Source organism: Engystomops pustulosus, chromosome 11 (genome assembly GCF_040894005.1).
Source record: "Engystomops pustulosus chromosome 11, aEngPut4.maternal, whole genome shotgun sequence".
In the NCBI taxonomy this organism is placed as follows: Eukaryota; Metazoa; Chordata; class Amphibia; order Anura; family Leptodactylidae; genus Engystomops; species Engystomops pustulosus.
Genome location: NC_092421.1, coordinates 38,142,146 through 38,159,277, shown reverse-complemented (window position 1 = coordinate 38,159,277; position 17,132 = coordinate 38,142,146). Strand labels below are relative to the sequence as shown.

Sequence of the window (17,132 nt, the reverse complement as noted above, 5' to 3'; positions counted from 1 at the left end):
ACAGTTGTGTATGTACTTAATTAGTAATCATATTAAAAATGAAAACTGCAGCAGAATACAGTATATATATATATTTATATAAATATATATATCTCATCCTTCTGAAGTTCCTGTAATTGGCTACTTAAAAATGATTATAAGAACCCACGTTATTTCTTTTGCCATTTGAAATATAAGCCAATAATACACATATCACAGTAAAGAGAGCAATTATGTCAATTATGTTCAATACAGAACTAGCGCAGCAAAATATTCCCCACTATTTCTTTTCCTGCTAATTACACAACAGACTGACTATTTCGCAGAAGACGTCTGACAGATAATATTGATCTTTACTATATTTTCCCTGTAGATATCATTAGTTTTTGATTTCTTACATTCTTATTGTTTATTAAAGTGCGGCGAAGTCTAGCGCCGTCCGTGTGACAACTTTATCATAATGAAATACAATTTCTTGCTGTGGACTCCAGCAGAAATGGACTTTTGTGAGATGAAAGATAAGCAGAGCTGAGTCTATCAATATCCTGAGCCTTCAATAATGTTAAGCTTGAATTACATTTTGACATATTTTATAAAGGCTTTGCATAACTGGTTTCTTTATAGCCGTCAATCTGTAAATAACTGTTACTCTTTTGTGAGCTACTTTGATTTTCATGATAAATTTGCCCTGTCTAGTGCAAAAAAAATCTAGTGAGTTTATGCTTTAGAGTTTGGTGATATCAGCAAATTTCAAGTCTTAAAAAAAAAATTAATTCATTTTAATAAGTAGATTCAACACTCCAGAGATAGACAACTGCTCATATATGATCTATGCATGCATGTTATAGGAGCCCCCCTCCACCCCCAAAAGAACAGGTTGGAGGAAATATACCATGTAAACATGACAAATGGGATTATTAAATTCCCAATCCCTTAAAAATTACAACTGATGGTGCAATTCCACTCCAACTTCTTGGAGTGCTTGGAAAATTGACTGAGCCCTAAATATGTTTCTTCTCTGTTTTTTGTTTTCAAGTACAAAAAAACACTACTTAAGGACACCCGACTTACTGACGATCCCAAGTTAAAGACGCACCCTTCTGCCCACTGTGACCTCTGGTGAAGCTTTCTGAATGCTTTACTATAGTCCCAGGCTGCAATGATCAGCTGTAAGGTGTCTGTAATTAAACTTTATTGATAATATTTGGTTCAATTACAGCAAATAAATTTTGAAACTCCAATTGTCACTGAGGTAAAATATTTGAAAAAAAGTTTTGAATTGCGTACAAATTCAACTGAGGAGCAAACCTATGGAACCTATCTTGTACGTAACCCAGGGACTGCCTGTATATACCTAGTAGTCCTCCCTGATAAACGGAGTACATGCAGTGTAGGATTTTAACACCTACAATGTAGAATATGCACATAGATGGAACACTTCAGTAAAGTCTAATTCACTGAATAATGCCTGGTGCAGGGCCTGAAGGGAGGAGCAGGGCTCATTTCCTTTGTATTCCTGAAACCTTGCTAGGAGCTAGAGTCCTGCTCCTCTTTTCAGGCCCTGCACAAGGTATAATTCATTAAAACAGCGGGGACTGGGGTGTTATTTTAATGGAGCAATGATTCAGATGTATAAACATTCTTTTGGAATTAAGTAAGTAAGTACTTCACTTGAGCCAGGGTCAAAATAAAATGACCTACTGTTTTTTTTCTGTGAATTCTTGATTGGGGCCGTGACACAACAATACCTCTAGTATTCTGATTTGAGGATGACCTAGACCAGTAATTGCACGTGTTCCTCATCTCTGTGGACATCCAGGCCTTCACTCAAGACAGACTTTGCCAGACCATTTGAGGGACTCAATGCATCCTACTGAAGTCTTCGGTAACCCATGATATGTTGATTTCAGCGTTATTTTAAAGCAAGACTTCCTGGAGCTGCAGGAAAAGCAACGAGGTGTAGGCAGGGCTGAATCAATATTAGCTACTGGAAGATACAATGATCATCTGGATTTCTCCTCTCTCTTTGAATGGGAGATGCCAATACGATTGAGAGCTGTAACAGAGCAGCGAGCAATAAACCGCTGATTAAATTGCTACCAAGTGTGAGCGATCTATCAGGAGATTTAGACCTTGCCTGGCATAGTTTTGTGCAAAAATCTGTAAACATTATTGATGTGGAAGTGGTCTGAAGGGGAAAGGTTCACCAGTAATTACGATTATTTCAGGACCTGTACACAAAATAACTGGTGTACACACACTTTAACTGGTGTACACACACAAAAATCTTTCACTACATACATGCAAAAAATCGGCACAATGGCATTTAAGCATCCACTAGTGGAGTAATGTAGTAACTGCATCTCTCTTTCTGTATATGGCCATTTAGGTGGCGGATACTTCAGGTTTTCCCACTGAGAAAATCTAATATCTATGGTCAGTTTTAGAAATGAGCACTCTTAATGTATGCACGTTGGTCAAAGAAAGATATACTTGTCATGAGTTCTTAACTTCACTGAGCTGAGTCGCTGCTAATTACATGCTGTTCATTACATGCTGGGCCTTTATTGCAGGAAAAACTCTGAAGAGTTAAGAGCACAAATAAAGCAAATCCCTTCTGTGACAGACAAATAAGAAATTACCTTACCTTCCAGTGAGGGCTTTTTTCCCTCTAATTACCTGCTAAATGCTTTGTGCATACATAAAGCAAAGCAAAAGCAATATAAATCTAAGACTCTAATTAGGCTCAGTTAGGATTAGAAGAATAGAGTGCCGGGATACGAGCCCGTTCTGCTGGTCGTCTTCTCAATTCATATTTGTCCAAACAAAACAGCAGCAATCTTTGATCATTAAAAAATCCAGTAGTTTTACATTCACTGAAACATAAATACAAGCAGTACATTAGGTCATAATCAGCAGGTTTTTACCATTACCTGAGAATATATTTACACAGTGTGCTGCTTTAACCGACAGTAATTGACCACTTATTATGTTCATAGAGAACATTATGTAGAACATATTCCATGAGCAGTTATTAAATTCAGGACAGCAAGTGGTGTGTGCGTATATGTGTGTGTGTGTATATATATATATAATATATATATATATATATATATATATATACATACACACCCATGCTGATTTTGCAAGTTTTCCCACAGACAAAGAATGGAGCGGTCTGCCATTGTATGATTGTTAAAAAATGAAATGAGTATTTAATCCCACAGAAAAACAGAACATAAATGTGGTACTGAAACAAATTGCAGAGGTCAGAGATTTCCTGTATTTCATGACCAAATTAGTACACATTGCAGCAGGGATTTTGGGACAGTCCTCCATACATCTTCTCCAGATCAGGTTTCAAAGCTGTCACAGGACATCTTTCAGTTTCAGCTCCCTTCAAAGATTTCTGATTGGGTTCAGGTCTGGAGATGATCTAGCCCTCCTTGTCCTGGCTGTGTTTTTTTGGGACATGTCATACTTAAAGAACCAACCACAACCCATCTTCAATACACCTACAGAGAGAGATTGAGTTTAGTCCAAAACCAGATGGTCAGTAGGGATCTTCAAACTGGCCTGGACATGTGCTGGCATGAGCAGGGGGTGCTAGCAAGCAAAGGATGATTTTAATCCATAACAGCCTAGTGTGTTACTAATGGTAATCTTTGAGAATGTGTTCCCAGCTGGCTTCAGGTCATTGACGAGGGCCGCCTGTGTGCTCCTGGGATAATTCCAGACATTTCTCAGAGTCATCCCAACCCTTACAAGGTGAGATCTTGCATGGAGCTCCAGACAGAGAAAGATCATCTAGTGTTTATCTCATTTTCTAACAATTGTGCCAACAGTTGTTGTCTTCTCACCAAGCCGCTTGCCAATTGTCCTGTAGCCTATCCAAGCCTTGTGCTGGTCTACTTTTATGTCCTGGTGTTCTTAGATAGCTCTTTGAACTTGCCCATGGTGGAGAGGTTGGAGTGTGATTAATGGAGTGTGTGGACGGGTGTCCACAGATAGTGCCCAGTAGGAGGAGCTTCTTGAAGAAAAACAGCTCTGGGAGAGCCGGAATTAGGAAGTACTTATTTTATGCAATAAAATGCTAATTAATGATTTAGAAATCATACAATGTGATTTTCTGGATTTTTGTTACTCACAGTTGTAATGTACCTACAATAAGAATGACCACTCAATTCTTTGTAGGCGAAAATTTGCAAAATCTGCCTGGGATCAAATACTTATTTCCTCAAGTACATCCAACTGACATCTTCTGTTTGTGAATTTTTGAAATGCCTGAAGGATGTTGCTTTTTTAAATGTTGTATAACAAATATTATCCTGAAATCCTGCATGTAGTGTTTAAAAGGTTAATGGCAAATGAGATAATCCATTAATATCTACCATTTCAAAGCTTCACATGCTACATGCAATTTTTTAAATTCAAAGACATATGTATACAGTTGGTTCCCCATTTGCAAAAAAAACAGATTCTACTCTTTTGGGTTCTAGCAAGGCTATCTTCAAGAATTTACTGTGTAAGAATTATGACCCATCTAAAACATATGACATTTGTGATGTTCGGCACTAATGGTGGTTGAAAGGGCCTGGCTCTCCACCTGACCTTAGAGGTAAAGTATAGTTTAGCACAATTTTATGCAGGAACAATAACAGTTCATACTTTTCCCACAAAAAAGTTGAAAACATCCTCTACAATTGTTCAAAATGTATTAGTAAAAAATTATTTCAATGGGAGCTAAGAGGTCTAGGCCAAACCATAACATTTATGACTAACAATCCGATAGGATCAGAAACACCTTAGATGTGTTTGTGAACTGTTCCTGATTCATACTGGTTTTATGGCTTTAACTGTGAGAAAGAAATAAATGATTTACAGTTTCACAGAAGGTTAGCAGTGCGGACCATTTTAGTGCTTATAACCAATAACATTGTTCCACTCGAATTAACTTTACACTAGCCCCTCATTTTTCTGCACCAGTTGAAAACTTACTGTACAATTGCTCAAAATGTTTTGGTATGATTTCTCTTAAATTAAACTAAGGTTGGCAACAGGTTAAGTAGGTAGGGTATTCCAGGCTATATACAGACTAGTCAATCAGACATTCTGAATTATTATTCCATATGTCTTCATTGCAGTAGATTGTAGTGGCAGCATTTACAGTTCAAACAGATACAGTTTTAAGACTCAGGACTCAGGTTTTGTGGTTCCTGAGGTTCAAGTATACACAATACATCAGGGAAGATGTAGGTAGGAAAAGAAAAATCCCAAACACGTGTTTCATTGTACAATGGCATCCAATTTCCAATACCAATCTGGAATTCAGTAAGATTTTTAGAATGAGATGTTTGAAAATGCAGACTATGGGGCAGATTTATCAAGCAGTCTGAAAGTCAGAATATTTCCAGTTGCCCATGGCAACCAATCACAGCTCAGCTTTCATTTCACCAGTGCTCATGAATATTTTAAAGGGGAGCTGTGATTGGTTGCCATGGGCAACTGGAAATATTCTGACTTTCAGACTGCTTGATAAATCTGCCCCTATATGTTTAAGGGCTTACTTTGCTTACACTCAATAAAAATATATTAAATATAAACTTTGTGCAACAGTACGTATGATAATATCATGGTGCTGCGGGGGCAAAGGGGGTTGTATGGAGAGAGCTCATGGGCCTGTACAGCACCTAACAGAGCTGCTGGTGGCCACTGCCATCTTGGATGGCTGATCAGAGCTCCCTGTGACATCGTCGGAGGGCGCAGATTGGTTGCCATTGGTTGCCAATGTCATAGAGACTCGTAGGCTTGCCATTGACAGTGATCTCTGCCTTCGGGAAGGCTCTTAGAGATCAGCAGTGAAATTACTATATACTGCAATATGATAGCATTATGTATAACATTTTTTTTAAAAGTTTACATCAGCCACCTGATGTTAGGTATTGCCATATCCCAAAATGCCTGTTATATCAAAATATAAAAAGATTATTCCTAGTCATGGGCACCATGACCGGAAAAAGAGCCTGAATCGACACTTTTTCACAATTTTTCCACCCATGAATATTTGAATACAAAATGATCAAAAAGTCCCAAACATGTCCCAAATTTATATTAATTAAATTGTCAGCATGTACCTCAAAAAATGACACCTTGCATAGGTTTGTACACCAAAGTGTAAAAAAAACAAAATAGGGCTGAGCCCTCTTAGTGTTAAATGATAACACCTGCGATTAGTGCCAAACCTAAATCCTTATTAATTCATATTCCTGACAGGTCATATGCTTCAAATACAAGATAGTGTTTTTATTATATTGTATTAATTGATAGAATAGTCATCACTTTATGAATGTGTAGAGCTTTCTTCATGTTATTTCTTTATAGGAATGCATTTAATATTCCATGCCATGTACTGGAAAGCTGGAAAAATTCCAAGTGTGGAGAAATTGACAAGCGTATTCTTGTGGGCTCTGGTTTTACAGCTCTCATTTTGTGCTCCAAAAGACATGTCTTCTTATTTTTTGGGGTTGCTACGATCACTGGAATAACAAATTTATATAGGTTTTATTAGGTTTTAGTAGATTTAAAAAAATGTAAATCTTTTGTACAAATATTTGCCATTTTGCCAAATTCTGAGGCCAATATCTTTTTCACACTTTGGTGCACAGACCTATACAAGGTGTAATTTTTTGTGGTACGAGCTGGCGTATTAACTTATATAAATTTGGGACCTATATGACTTTTCATTCATATATTCATGGATGGAAATATATGAATATATGTTTCAATATGTAATCAGTATGTTGATTCAGACATTTGGGCTCTATCTTCCATTATGGCCTTCACAGCCAGGAATAATGTTTTTTATATTTTGGTAGAATGGGCATTTTGGGATGTGGTGATATCTAACATGTTTATGATTTTTAAAGGGGTTCTCCGATGACAAAGATTGACCTCACTATACCTTATCTCCCCACACTTATCACTTTACTAATTCAGTGTCATCAAATCTTCTGCCCCCTTTTCATGAAATCACTGTGCACTGCCAGTTCCTGCTACACTTACAGTTTCCATAGAAACGACCTGTATACTGTCACTGCTCTCTGGTCTGACATGTGCAGTCAGCTCCTTGTTCCCTGCTGTGGGGGTGTGGCTGCACCTTCCTCTGTATGAAGAAGCTGTGCTGACCAGGGGTATTGTGGGAGATGTAGTCTTTAAGCAGAATGGGGCAGCCATCTTGGAGTTATGCAGCTGCAGCAGTGAGCTGTGAAGTAACAAGTGAAGGGAAAGAAAGTATACAGCCCAGGGTGGTGAGGTAAGGGTGTGCAACTATAATATATGCAAAAGAACTGGTTAGTTTAAAAAAAAAAGTTTAAAAAAAAAGTACATATAGTGACCGGAGAACCCCTTTAAAGTTTATTTGTGTGTTCCAGAAAAGGGGGTGATTTAAACGTTTACTTTTTTAAATGTTTTAAATATTTTTTACCTTTTCTTACTCTATTTCAGACTCTCTAGGGTACTTTAACCCTGCAGGGTCTGATTTCTAATACTATATACTGAAATACGACTGTATTGCAGCAATTTTACTGATGATCTCTAATAGCCAGACATCGGCAGGCTATTGGAGATAATTATGCATGGTCATGCCTACAAGTCTCTGAGAATGTAGGTTGCCATAGCAACAGATCCCTCCAATGAGGCGACTGGGGGGGAGGGTTGGGGATCAATCACCCAAGATGGCAACATCCATAGGCAGCAGTGTTAGGTGCCGTGGTCTGGATCAACTTTGACACCTAACAGGTTAACTACTATGATTGGTGTCAGCAGGTGTCCGCTGTATTATACAGTGGACATCCGTTGTGTATGGAGAGCACTTAGTGCCTGAGCTCTCTCTGTTCACCCTCCGCACCACCAGGATGTTATTGTTCGTCCTGGTGTGCAAAGTGATTGACATGGTTTTAAAAACATATTCCAACAGGACACATATGACTCTATATGAGTAGACACTAGAGAGAGAATCAATGAATGAGATATTTATGGCTGCTCATACGGTATTTCCCTTGATTATAACTGTAGGTCCCCACTACTTATTAGCTGATCACAAAGCAAGTGGCAATACCTCATGAGATTGGATCACATGCTGATTTCTTACCTACTTAATTACCTGTCTCTCAAAGGGATATGTGTCTTCTGTTATAATTTGGAAAATGCCATTTTCCTTACACCTGACACGTAAATTCTAAAAATGAAATGTCAATTCAAAAAAATATAAAGGAAAAGGTAGAGTTAGTTTTTCCCAATGCTCTCTCATCACCCAGCTGGGTAGGACTGAGTATTGTACAACAAGCTTCATTTACATGCAAATTAAAAATAATTACATATCATTCCCTTCTGACAACGACTGGGTTCCCGTAGATAAAATACTTTTTTTTTTCTTTCAGAATTTTTTTTGTTTCATTTTGAGACAAGTGCAAGTTTTAGGTTCAGTAATGTTTCTGTTTGCTTTCTAATCCAAAGTGTTAAGTTGTTATTTCAGTTATAAAGTCTTAACTTGTTTGTTGAAGAAAAGTGTTTAGGTTCACAAGCCACCAACAACCAGTGACATAATCATAATGACGTTTTTCTAGATTTAGCAATCCAGAATTACCATAAAAAATATTTTTGAATGCTGTATGACCTGTTCTTATTATCATAATCTACCTTTAACAACTACAATTGTGCAGTTGACTAATGTAATAATATACATCAGTCATTTCAGCTCTTCCTGCTCTATAACAAGCTGTATGTAGATGGGTAATAAGACACAGTAATCATGTCAGCTCTTTCTGCTCTATAACATGCTGCATGTCAACAGGTAGTAAAATACAGCAATTATTTCAGCTCTCCCTGCACTAAACAATCTACATATAGATAGGTAATAAGGTCCATCAATTATTTTTAGCTCATTCTGCTGTATACCATGCTCCATGTAGATAGGTGTTAAAGGGAACCTGTCACCAGGGACCTAATTTTCAAGACATATTGTAAAAGCCCATGACACCTGCAGTGCAAAAATGCCTCTCTGTATTTTCTAAGCAATTGTATCACAATATAATTGTGTGTTATAATCTACTCTTGCATCCTGACAAAATCCTTGGGTAGTCACAAGGGCTGGGCTTTGGTTTGGATGCATTTCAAAAAACAACATGTGACTTATCTGAACTGCAGGCTGCCTCCATCTTTGTGCTTCTGTACAGCTCTGTCGCTCCCCCAAAGATTACCAGGCTGTGACCTCTGAGCAGGAGAAGGAGGTGGAGCTGAACAGGAGCACAAAGGTGGAGCAAAGCTCTGAGGAGTGAGTAACACAGACAAGGCACATGTTGTTTTTTGAAATGCATCCAAACCAAAGCCAGCCCCTGTGACTACCCCAGGATTTTGTCAGGATGTAAGGTAAGTTATAACACACAATTATATTGTTATGCAAATGCTAAGAAAAGGCAGAAAGGCAGATTTGCACTGCAGATGTAATAAGATTCTGTTTTTAGTGAAAATGAGGTCCCTGGTGACAGGTTCCCTTTAAGATAAAACAATCATTTCAGCTCTTCCTGCTCTACAACATGCTAGTGTCCCTTTAAATAGTATCTGCCATCGGCATAACTAATGCATCATATTGGCATACATATAGTGCTCTCCAGATTGACAGGGGCCTCTCTTCAGTTTTGATCAAACCAACTTTTATATAAAAAGTTAAAATATTAATAAAAAATCTGAAAATCTGAATTTGCCCAGTTACCAATAAAAGCTTTCAGAATGCATGTTTAACGCCTGCATGTCTTTGTTTTGCACTTTCTTAAAAGCATATGGGATAAATACATGATTGTGTGGGGTCTTGCAGCCGAGACCCTCAGCGCTGAACAGAACAGGTAAGCAGTTTTGCACTTCCCTGCTCTCTGGATCATTGGGGGTCTAAGATTATTGAACTTCCTGGGATAATACATTTATTCATATTTATTGTGTGCTGAGGGGATACACATTAAACCTGATAAAACCTTTGAATATAATTTTGAGAAATGTAATCTGGCATTAAGAGGTATTCCCACGAAGACAAGATTCTTAAATATACTCAGGATAACAAAATAGGATTGTCAAATGTTATTAACAGAAATACAGCATTTCACAGCTATAATTCCAACCTGTCGATATCAGTCCTGGTGTATTCAATTTTGGTTGCCCCTGGATCCAACCGTAAATCTTCTGACTATCGTGGAGCATGGCCGATTCTTCTCATGAATAGCTTCTCCTAGCTGCATAATGCATTGCTCTTTGCCTCTTGCTCCACCCCTCCATTAAAAGTCCAAATTGGATACAGACACTGCCGGCAAGAAGAGTGCAAAGACTGACTCTACAAACAACAGATAAGATAAGATATTTATAGCAGAGGAAAGAGGTATAGCAGAGCTGACTGTGTGTGTTATAGCTGATATGTAGCATAGATTGTCATTATGTTTTATAACCATCTCATTAATCTCATCATCTTTCATCTCTGATTTGTCTCATTTCTCTTTTCTTACTTGTCAGATACTAGTAAAATGTTCAGAAGCTAAATTAAGGTGTAGCTAAACCTGGACCCTGATAATCTCAGCTTATTGTCAGCACACAGCATCTCATAGCACTAGAGGGATCATAATGTGTCTGCTTAGAGAGTCCCTGCCCACACTCTGTATTATTACACTGACCATCACGTTGTTTTAGTAGTTAAAACATCAATAATACTAAATAAAATGGTAAAGTAATGGCGTTAAAAAGGATCTTTATTGCATAACCATCATTGGGAGATTAAAATTTGAGAACTTTTTTTCATGTTCCAACCCGTTTAACACAGGAGAAAAATTAATACCTTAAATCAGTGTGATGTCAAAATAAAAGCTTTCCACGCTGACCTATATCATGCCTGTAACATGTAAGAACCATAAGTATCCATTTGGCGATGCTTTCTTGAGCTACAAGTCCCCACATTTTTCTTCCAATATCTTCATTTTGAGAAGAAACCTCTGATGCAGAAAATAACAGCTGACTGGTTCCATCCTAACATGTCATTTAAGGTAGACTGGAAAACAACATTAGTTCTGCAGCTCATCCAATATGTTCAGTAATAACAATTTTCAATGAGAATGATCTAGAATTTTCTAAATAACCTCTTTGTTCATCTCTGAGGAATGAAGTAAAAGGTTCAATATTCTACCGGTGGATATATTTTTTCAAGTGTCAGGGAAGAACACTGTCCTTTTTAGCAGCACAGATAAGTGGTTCCATTGATGGATTTCATAAGTATTATTTCAGTAAATACAATGTGTCTGTTTCCAGCCCCTCACATATTTACAATAAAATAAAATGTTAGAAGAACACTGTGTAAAAACACAGTGGGGGTCATTTACTAAGGGCCCGATTCGCGTTTTCCCGACGTGTTACCCGAATATTTCCGATTTGCGCCGCTTGTACATGAATTGCCCAGGGTTTTTGGCGCACGCGATCGGATTGTGGCGCATCGGGGCCGGCATGCGCGCGACAGAAATCGGGGGGGCGTGGCCGAACGAAAACCCAACGTATTCGGAAAAACCGCCGCATTTAAATGCCGAAAATGTGTCGCTTGGGGAGCGCTCACCTTCACCTTCTATGGGATGGTGCATTCCGGGGCGTTAAGATTATTTTCGGCGCTGCAGCGCCACCTGGTGGACGGCGGAGGAACTACCATCTTAAATCCCAGCCGGACCCGAATCCTGTGCAGAGAACGCGCCGCTGGATCGCGAATGGGCCGGGTAAGTAAATGTGCCCCAGTAAGTCACTTTTATTTACACTTTTAAAAACTTTGTATGTTTTTGAAGTAACTCTGCCCTGATGGACAACAACACTAATTTCAAGTTCTATTTTGAACATATTATAATTAACTCTCTTTTATTCAACGTGGGGACAATTTAAAGGAAACCTGTCACTGTATTTGTCACAAATGCAAATAGTGTCAGATTTCCATTGAGTCCTATTAATTGACACCCATCTTTTAACTAAAAATTGTTTGCCTTGGATCTCCATAAAATCTAATTTATAACCTTGCCTGTTTTCCATGGATATCTATAATGAATCAGGCGGATGTGGTACCATCAGGCTCAATCCCCATGCTTTCTCAGCATTTAGAATGTCATGTGATCATGGTGACATCAACTAAGGTACTTTAGCCTCCTAGAATTAGTAAACAGTACTTCATAAATATATATGAGTATCTGAAAGATTGAAGTCTACAAGCAGTAGAAGTCTATGGATGCATGCTGTGATTGCATGTGATCAGATAAATGCATGGGGTACAGCTTGCAAATGTTAGAACGCTAAGGCAAAAGGACCTTAGATGATGTCACCTTGGCCACATTGCATTACTTACTTGGTTCAGCCTGAGGAGGCCTCACTATAGATATCCCTGCATACCAGGAAAGGTTATAAATTTGATTTTCTGGGAATCTGAGGGAAACTTATCACTGTGATAATAAATTCTATTCTACTTTAGACCTCCTTCTAGTTGGTTTAAATTGTGCGCCTGTAGCACTTATTCTAATATTAGTAAGGTATTTGTGGGGATCCAAAGGTGGTCTTATTGAGTTTATAGATTTTATTATAGTTTGTGTTTTGATCAACACTATAGCAGAGATAGTGACCTACCTCAGGATTAACTGTATTAGGAAAGAAAGTACTAACCCTGGATCAACTATTTAGCTTCATAAATATTATTTCTCAATGTTGAGTATATGTGCAATGTAGCTGTGCAATCATTTAGAATCTTCTTTTATTTTATTGTATTGATGTTTATGATCCTTTTAAACAAAGATAAATAAAAGTAAAAAAGTCTTTTCATGAAATGGATGGTGTCAAGTATGACTCCATTGTTTTCTGGTGTTCATTAAACTGTGCACCACAACTTTTGGTGCATGGTTGAATTCTGTTGACTATGTCCCTACCATAGATGCTCCATTTACTAGAGGCCACTCCTCCTCAGTTAAACAATAAGGTAAAAAAAACCTTGATAATTGTGGCACAATGCATTTAGACTCTTTTTTTTATTTCTTTGGTGCAAACTCACCTAAATTCTTGTGTGTTTGTTAATACATTTTCTCCAGTGTGTTACATTATGCATTGTATAAATATGTTGCATTGTACAGCTGTGTACATTTTATTATATTCAGATTTATTTTACCTTGCAACTGCTTTGCAGCTACATAAGCATTTGGATATCTCAAAAGTTACTATGCAGATGCATATACTTTTGTTAGAAGTGGGTTACTTACATACAGTACATTCTACATAATATTCTGGTCCCTAAAGGGAACCTGTTGCCACATTTGCACATATACAGCTAGTGACTTGTTCCTCTAGAACCATATTTACTTACTGACACCCTTCTTTTAGCTAAAAAATGTTTTGATTATATCCACATAAATCACATTTTATCTTACATTCCCTGGCATCCGAGGGGGTGTGTTCTGCTCGGTCGGTCTCTCTCATCTAAATCCTCCCCATGCCTTATGCCTCCTTACAGGTCACAGTTCATATCATGTGACCAGAGTGACATCATCTCAGGTACTTTGGCCTCTTAAGAATATAAATAAAACTGTACCCCATGCATGTATCTGACCACATAAAGTCACAGCAGCTTCCATGGACTTCCAAGGAGGCTGCTGTGGTTTCATGTAATCACATGGTGCACAGTTTGCTAATGTTAGAAGGCTGAGAGACCTGTAATGATGTCACTAGTCAAATGTCATGAATGTAACTCAAGGCATCATGTAAAAAAATAAACACAATGGCACATTTACTTACCCGTCCCAGTGCGATTCACTAAGATCGTGCGTCCGATACCCTGCATGTGATGCTCTCTGCTCAGGTCCGCAGAAGTTCACCTTCTTCTTCCCGGTGCAAGTGCTTGGCTTGCGACACAAATTCAAATGTTAAATCCTGCGGTCAGTCCAAATCTGTTGGATCGACTGACGGCCTGCCCCCCGATTTGTGTGACATGAAAGCCGGCGCCAAAATTTGCGCTAACATCTTATCACATGCGCCACAACCTGCTTTTAAATGTGGCGAAAACGGTAATTGCCGAAATATCCTACGTTTGTGTAGTCCACGGACCCTTAGTAAATGAGCCCCGTTTTTCCCCATCTGTACACAGAGCTTTATATGTCTGTAGTTGAATGTTAGCAGACAGTCCCTAAGTACAAGGAGGCGGAGCAGCAATTTGAAGAGACCCAGAGCTGTCAGTCAGAATATTGGGGCGTGGCTCACTGCCAGCCTGAGAGAGGGAAGAGTCATAGATACTACACATGAATCACAAAAGCTAATTTGCATATCAGAAAAATGTCTGCAATTAAGGTACAGTGCCCCACTAGCAGCTAATTTTCTGTGAAATGGAGAGGACTTGTAACTCTTTATCAGCAGGAATTGTTAGGGCGGTCAAAATCTGGTGATAGGTGCTCTTTAAATGATCTTTTACGATTTCTTGCTCCCAGTGGGTCCATTAACAAACAAAATGTTATGCACCTTTCCTCAATGCCCACAATGCTCTATGCATCTATGTTCTTTATATTGTAATTTGGGTTATTTATAGCAATATAACAAAGTGTGTATTGTTTACAGGTTTCCAACCTTTACCTCTATGACAGTGTACTGATGTTGGCTAATGCCTTCCATAGAAAATTAGAAGACAGAAAGTGGCATAGTATGGCAAGCTTAAATTGTATGCGAAAGTCAACCAAACCCTGGAATGGAGGAAGGTCTATGCTAGAAACCATAAAAAAGGTATAAAACCAATTTATTAAAACAAATACTGAATTGTTGTTTCTGTAATTATTTTTGTTAATAGTTTTTATTATTATTAGTGATGTTTTATTTTGTGCCCTTGTACACATTTTTTATCTCTTATATCTTTTATATCTCTTTGGCTAAACAGAGTTTAATGAAAAATATGACGTAAATGAAATAGAAATTATATTGCTGGCACTTATTATCTGTGGTCACTAGAGATGAGCGAGCACTAAAATGCTTGAGTGCTCGTTATTCGAGACGAACTTTTCCAGATACTTGAGTGCTCGTCTCGAATAACGAGCCCCATTGAAGTCAATGGGAGACTCGAGCATTTTTCAAAGGGACCATGGTTTGGGAATAAAATGTGTTATTTAATTGAAAAAGAATGTCTTCTCATAAGTTAGCAGATGTATGCAAACATCTGCAATCTATTCTTCACTGTTCTGCATGTATATTATCTCCCGACAAGTTAGCAGATGTGAAGAACAGTGAAGAATAGAATAAAAACAGTGAACACAGGATCATTTAAGTGAAAAACGCAGTGAAAAACACAGTGAAGAATAGATTGCAGATGTTCGGCACATCTGCTTACTTGTCGGGAGATACGCTGTCCCCGGATCCGCTCCTCTTCTTCCACTGAAGTCTCCCCAATCTCTCTGCCACTGCCCCGATGTCTCCGTGCTGCCGCTGCCCTGGTGTCTCTGTGCTGCTGATGCCCCCATGTGTCCGTGCTGCCCTGATGCCTCCGTGCTGCCCTGATGCCTCCGTGCTGCCGCTGCCCTGATGTTTCCGTGCTGCCCCGATGTCTCCGTACTGCCGCTGCCCCAATGTCTCCGCGCTGCTCCGATGTCTCCGCACTGCCCCGATGTCTCCTTGCTGCCGCTGCCCCGATGTCTCCATGCTGCCGCTGCCCCAATGTCTCCGTGCTGCCGCTGCCCCGATGTCTCCGTGCTGCCGCTGCCCCGATGTCTCCGTGCTGCCGCTGCCCCGATGTCTCCGTGCTGCCGCTTCCCCGATGTCTCCGTGCTGCCGCTGCCCCGATGTCTCCGTGCTGCCGCTGCCCCGATGTGTCCGTGCTGCCGCTGCCCCGATGTGTCCGTGCTGCCGCTGCCCCGATGTGTCCGTGCTGCCGCTGCCCCGATGTGTCCGTGCTGCCGCTGCCCCGATGTGTCCGTGCTGCCACTGCCCCGATGTCTCCGATGTCTACCGCCGAACATCTGTAATCTATTCTTCACTGTGTTTTTCATTGTGTTTTTCACTTAAATGATCCTGTGTTCACTGTTTTTATTCTATTCTTCATTGTTCTTCACTGTGTTTTTTAATTAAATGCTCGATCTCGAGCAGGGGAAATACTCGTCCGAGCAACGAGCCATTTCGAGTACCTTAATACTCGAACGAGCATCAAGCTTTGACGAGAATACACGCTCATCTCTAGTGGTCACCTACTATCTAACTATTCGGAGGATCTCCGGAGGGGTGGGCTCCCATCATTCTGCTCGGTTATAGGATAACAATTGGAAAATGTTAAACCCACACAAAAGCATTTGAACAACAAAAACATTATGATTTGTCAAGCACTACAGAATATGTTTGCGCTATATAGAGATTACTGGTATTATTTTATTATTATTATTATGCATATTCTAAATACTATATATTTTTTCCGGGTCCATTACTCAAATTCTTTATGATTATTTCTATACACGAAGCAGTTTACTGAGCACTGAAATGTTATGAATATGTTAAATAGTAGTTACACCTTTTATATAATTTTCATTTCAATTCATATTATTTTATTTTATGTAAATAAATATATGTTTTTATCTATTCTTTGCTAAGCAAGGTCATAGATCATGAACTTTGTTTTGCAGATAATTACATTTCAGTCCTGTTGCTTCTATCTTTTTTGTAAATCCTATTTCTTCAGGGTCGCATAACAGGATTAACTGGGATTATGGAGTTCAGGGAAGATGGCTCAAATCCTCATGTACAGTTTGAAATTCTTGGAACCAGCTACAGTGAGACATTTGGCAAAGATGTGCGAAGGGTAAATTACTTATTATCTGACTTGTATGCAAAAGTTTATTTTCCCTCAGTTTAAGAAGCATTTCTTCCATCAATAGTCACAGCAATGGTTGAAGTTCATCTGTTGAAGATGAAAAAGCAAATTGAAAATAAAGTTAAATGGGTTGTCTGAGATGCACATTTTAGTGTTAGAAACAACAAACCAAAACTTACCTAACAATTGTATCATAAATACATATACAAACTAAATTCACAACAAAAAAAAAAAAAGACTTACACATTTTGAAATCTGAAGGCGCTACTAATTTTAT

General features: G+C 38.8%; 1 protein-coding gene across 7 annotated transcripts in view; it reads left to right on the top strand.

Annotated features, from left to right (window-relative positions):
* GRID1 (glutamate ionotropic receptor delta type subunit 1) overlaps positions 1–17,132 on the top strand; it is a 1,020,611-nt gene that overhangs the window by 858,133 nt on the left and 145,346 nt on the right. For all 7 annotated transcript variants that reach the window (XM_072131335.1, XM_072131336.1, XM_072131338.1 and 4 more), the window contains 2 exons: positions 14,629–14,790; positions 16,724–16,843. In XM_072131335.1, the coding sequence (XP_071987436.1) occupies positions 14,629–14,790; positions 16,724–16,843 (282 nt within the window). The remainder of the gene's footprint in view (positions 1–14,628; positions 14,791–16,723; positions 16,844–17,132) is intronic.